Consider the following 4,481-nt stretch of genomic DNA (forward strand, 5'->3'; position numbering starts at 1 on the left):
TGGGAAACTACGCGGAACTGTCAGGAGCAGTGAGTAACTGACACCACAGGAGGGCTCTCAGTAGTGTTTTTGTGTGCTGGTCCAAAGTCTGGGTAATTGCAGAAGCTGGGGTCAGGAAAGGCGTCTGCTGTCAAAGCAAAGCCAAATCATGAGATGATTCACTGATGCATTCCCTGAAGAGGAAGCCAAAAGAAAAACAGTCTTTGCTTTTTCTCATGCAGGTCTGACATTTTCCTTCAGACTCACTCCTTCCCTTTGTGTCAGCAACTCGAAGGTAAAGTCAAAGCTGTGTGATTATGGCAGTGAAGAAAGACAAACTTGAGTATGAACACAAACTTGAAGTCATAATTTACACTTATTACTTTCTGATGGAAATGACTGAACTGCAGCTGTCACTGTAATGAACTTCATGCTTTCCTTCTGCAGTGCAGCTTCCAGACAGAGCCAGAAAAATAATAATTCTCAAAGAGAGGAAAGGTTATTAAAGGTCACTGAACTCCTTTGTTTTCTTTGTTCCCTGAATGGTTTGTGATCAAAACCTATTTTGCTGTGTACCTCACAAAAGATGATCTCCACACAATCTAGTAAAGTTTTAAACTTACCACATCATAGATATTACCAGGTCTTATTCTGTAATTGACATCTGACGACTTGTTGAAATCTTTGCAACATTGCACTCCACTGTTTTCTCCTGAAAACAAAATGACAAAATCAGACAAGTTTTAAATTAATAAAAAAAACATTTTGTAATGAACTCTGTATATTTTATTTGTCAGCAGCTTCTCTTTTTGTTTTGTATTTTTTGTCCACCAGACCAAAAACATGAACTTTACTGTTTGTTTGTTGCTATGATGAAACAGTCAAAGTATGCTGAACATGAGACTCCAGTCTTTATTGTTGACATTGGAAAACAGCCAGTGAGATTTCTATAAAAGAGGTTTTTCTCTTATGTGCATCAAAATCAGGCAGAAGAGACTTTCAGGTGAACCAAGAGCAGACGATGAAGAGCCTTGTTCTTTTGCTGTTTGTGGCTGGAGCCAGTGCTAGAGTATTTGAGCGCTGTCAATGGGCCCGCTTGCTGAAGGCGAGCGGAATGGACGGGTATCGCGGTGTGAGCCTGGCCAACTGTGAGTATGGACCTCTGTGCAGTCCACACTCAACAGAAATTCAGCAATTATTTCAGAAATGTTCAGTCTTTTCACTGTATTTTATTGCCATTGCATTTTTGCGTCTTGGAGGCAGCAGGTACCTCCTGGGGAGAGGGGTCAGTTTGTCCAGTTCTCTGTAAACAGTCAATGCTCTGAACTTTTGTCCTCTGAGGCTGATGAGGTACAAGGGTGGAGTGGTTGACTTGTAACTCAACAAAAATGAATTCTATTCACATTTCAATTTGCTAAATTTAAAGGTAGATTTAGGAACTTGGGAAATATTCCTAGAAAACCTCTTGGTTTTGGCCTCTTTTAGGAATACTTTGGCAAATGACCTCAGACATCCATGACATGCCGGACATCCATGACTTAAAATCAAAGAAGTTATTGGACCATATGAATGATTGTTTTTCAGAACAAATGAATATTTGCATTTCCTTACAGGGTTTTTGTGAAGCAGTTTTTTTAGGCTTTGAATCTGCCCGCTCAGTCTAAAGTCTTGTCTGACTTGTGCTTTTTGGGGGTATGTTTTTGCAGGGGTCTGCCTGACGAAACATGAGTCAAATTTCAACACCAGCAGTGTCAACCACAACAGGGACAAGTCAACTGATTATGGCATCTTTCAGATTAACAGTCGTTGGTGGTGTAACGATACACAAACCCCAACAGCCAATGGGTGCAGCATTCCTTGCAGCGGTGAGTAATGGAGTAAACAAAAAACATTACTTTCCCTGCCATCTTCATAACTTTATTCTAAAAATCTAAGAAGTAGAAATCTAAACCATACATCTAGATTAGATATCTATCACAGGACTTTCTTGAACCATTTACTAGAAATAAGATAAGCACTGCAATTTAGCACCCATCATTTACCTGTAGAACTTGATGAATCCCTTTTGGAGTCACAGTGTTTCTGGTTCCAACTGAGGTACTCTTGAGCAATGTACACCTTGAACCAGTCACCAGTCTGTTGCTGCCTTTTCTGATGTGATTTAAGCTCATTCTAATAATAATCCACTCCGACGATAGATTTAAGCTTTTACCATCATTTCTGTTCAGTTCTATGACAAGCCAAAAATCCAAACTGAAATTCAAATGTTGGATTGATGTTATGATACAACTGTCTGTGACCTTTAACCCCAGGTACGTTTCAGTAGAAGTGTTGACACCCCTGCCTTAGACCCTCCTTCTTAGTAAGGAAACACTCCCAAAAAAGCTGATTCTTGGAAAAAAAGAAATCTCCGGGATGTTCACATGAAAGAGAGATCCTATCCCAGCCAAGACAAGCCAGAGGCGAGGTCCACAGCCAAGACGAGCCAGAGAAGGGGTCCACAGCCAAAGCGAGCCAGAGGCGAGGTCCACGGCCAAGAACAGCACAGACGATCCACCAGGAATCTCTTCCACTCTAAGTTACGAGATGAGCCAGAGGCGAGGTCCAGATATCTTTCAGAAAACGATTGGTAGATATCTAAAGTAGATGTAAGAAACACAATGGAGTACAGCTCTGTACAGCGGAGCTCGCTACAGCAGAGCTGTCTACCGGGTGGTTGGCTAGCGTAACGAGCTAACCCACTGAGTGCCGACTTAAACCAATGTGGGCAAACACAGGTGGGGCCACCATGAAAACTGCTGACAAACCCATTTGGGGCCCACATTTTCAGCCCCTTTTAAACCATTTGGGGCCCACTTGGCTGGCTGGGAAGCTGACCATGGGTTATTTTGCTTTTATGTTAGTGGACCGGCCCACTTGAGATCAGATGGGTTGAATGTAGCCCTCAATCCAAAATGAGTTTGGCACCCTTGATTTACCTATGATCTTTGGGAGGACGCCAGAGTGCCTGGAGAAAACCCACACATGCACAGGGGAACAGACAAACTGCACACAGAAAGGTCCCAGCTAAGATTTGAAGCTATTGCAATTCCAGAGCGCTAACCACTGCACCACATTACCGTGATTACCACCAATATTCTATAAAAATATCTTCTTATACACAGAGGAAGTGCCTTACAAAGATATCTAAATGACATGAGAAAAAGAATGCAAAGACACAGAACAGAAGTACAACAGAGCAGGTGATCTATCACAACAAACACACCAGACAAGAGCAGTTTCTACATTGTCTGTCTCTGCAGCTGCTAAAAAGGTCATTTTCCCATTATAGACTAATGAAAAAAGGTGTTCTTATTTTCCTTCTTTGTTTTCAAATATATGAAACACTTAAAACATTTCTTCTCTTCTTTTCTTGGTGTTAGCGCTTCTAACCGACAATGTCGACACAGCAATCAACTGTGCCAAACGTGTTGTTAGGGATCCAAGCGGCATAGCAGCCTGGTAAGACACACTCATGGAATCAGAGTGTCCTTTGGTTGAAGACAAACGATAAGTGCGTGTTTTCCTTTTAGGGTGGCTTGGCGTAAATACTGCAAAGGCCAAGATGTGAGTTCCTACATCCAGGGATGTGGATTGTAATCATCTCACAGGAATTTACAGACCAATAAATACAAGTACAAACCTGTTTTGTCACTGTAGTTTGTTAAAATGTAAACAAAAGATCCTAGTCAACAGCAATGAAGCCTTTTAGTGCAACGATATTTTGTTGAAAAGGAGCAAAGGACGGTGTGCTGCTGAAATGGTCGCGTTAAGTTAGGATTCGAACATTGACGAGAGCAAAGTTAGCCAAAGTTAAAGAAGTCCACTGCCAAAGCTTTGAACCTTTTGAATCAAATATTTTTGTGTCATCTATTTCAAATGACAGACGGGATGTGTTCACATTAGATCTTAGTTCTGAAAAGGGTTTGTGCAATTTATGGATTATTTTAGTCTTAACACATAAAATATCAGAAATATAAACAAAAACAACTTTTGTTTTCTATAATCAAGGTTGAATACATGATTCACATTGAAGGGTTAGTAATGGGCTGGGACAAAGCTAAAATAAGTATCCAGATATATTCTATATGTTCTAATGTATCAAAAATAACAAATACCGTTGACAAACGCAGGTTTTTGTAAAATTTGACAAATTAAACGACAAATCACACTCGCATTTCGCCCTGCTTCAGAAACGGCTCGATTCGGGTCACGTGACGCGTTGACGTCATGTGAGTGAGACAGCGCCAGCAGCAGAATGCAGGCGGACCCAGGGTGTCTGCAGATACATGTATCTGTGTGCGCTGCGGCAAAGTTGAAATATATAAACATCGGTGTTATGGTCCGACGGAGTATTAGGGCCACCAAAAAAAATAAAATTAAAATTATGATTTTTAAAGTCGTAAATTTACGACATTTACAATCGAAATGAGCCTATTGTGAATGAACACTGTGAGCAGAAC

General features: G+C 40.9%; 1 protein-coding gene across 1 annotated transcript; it reads left to right on the plus strand.

The window, feature by feature from the left end:
* The first annotated feature begins 944 nt into the window (after nt 1–944).
* lyz (lysozyme) lies at nt 945–3,664 on the plus strand. Its single transcript, XM_024268503.2, has 4 exons — nt 945–1,127; nt 1,686–1,844; nt 3,402–3,480; nt 3,552–3,664. The coding sequence occupies exons 1-4, from the start codon at nt 1,001–1,003 to the stop codon at nt 3,616–3,618; spliced, it is 432 nt and encodes a 143-aa protein (XP_024124271.1). The 5' UTR covers nt 945–1,000; the 3' UTR covers nt 3,619–3,664.
* Nucleotides 3,665–4,481: the final 817 nt, after the last annotated feature.

The sequence above is a fragment of the Oryzias melastigma genome, linkage group LG12, assembly GCF_002922805.2.
Source record: "Oryzias melastigma strain HK-1 linkage group LG12, ASM292280v2, whole genome shotgun sequence".
Taxonomy (NCBI): Eukaryota; Metazoa; Chordata; class Actinopteri; order Beloniformes; family Adrianichthyidae; genus Oryzias; species Oryzias melastigma.

Bases quoted from the DNA above. Each gene is read 5' to 3' on its own strand.
- lyz (XM_024268503.2), top strand. From the start codon at position 1,001: ATGAAGAGCCTTGTTCTTTTGCTGTTTGTGGCTGGAGCCAGTGCTAGA. The intron at 1,845-3,401 runs GTGAGTAATGGA...TCTTGGTGTTAG, and splicing joins GTGCAGCATTCCTTGCAGCG to CGCTTCTAACCGACAATGTC. The intron at 3,481-3,551 runs GTAAGACACACT...TTTTCCTTTTAG, and splicing joins CCAAGCGGCATAGCAGCCTG to GGTGGCTTGGCGTAAATACT.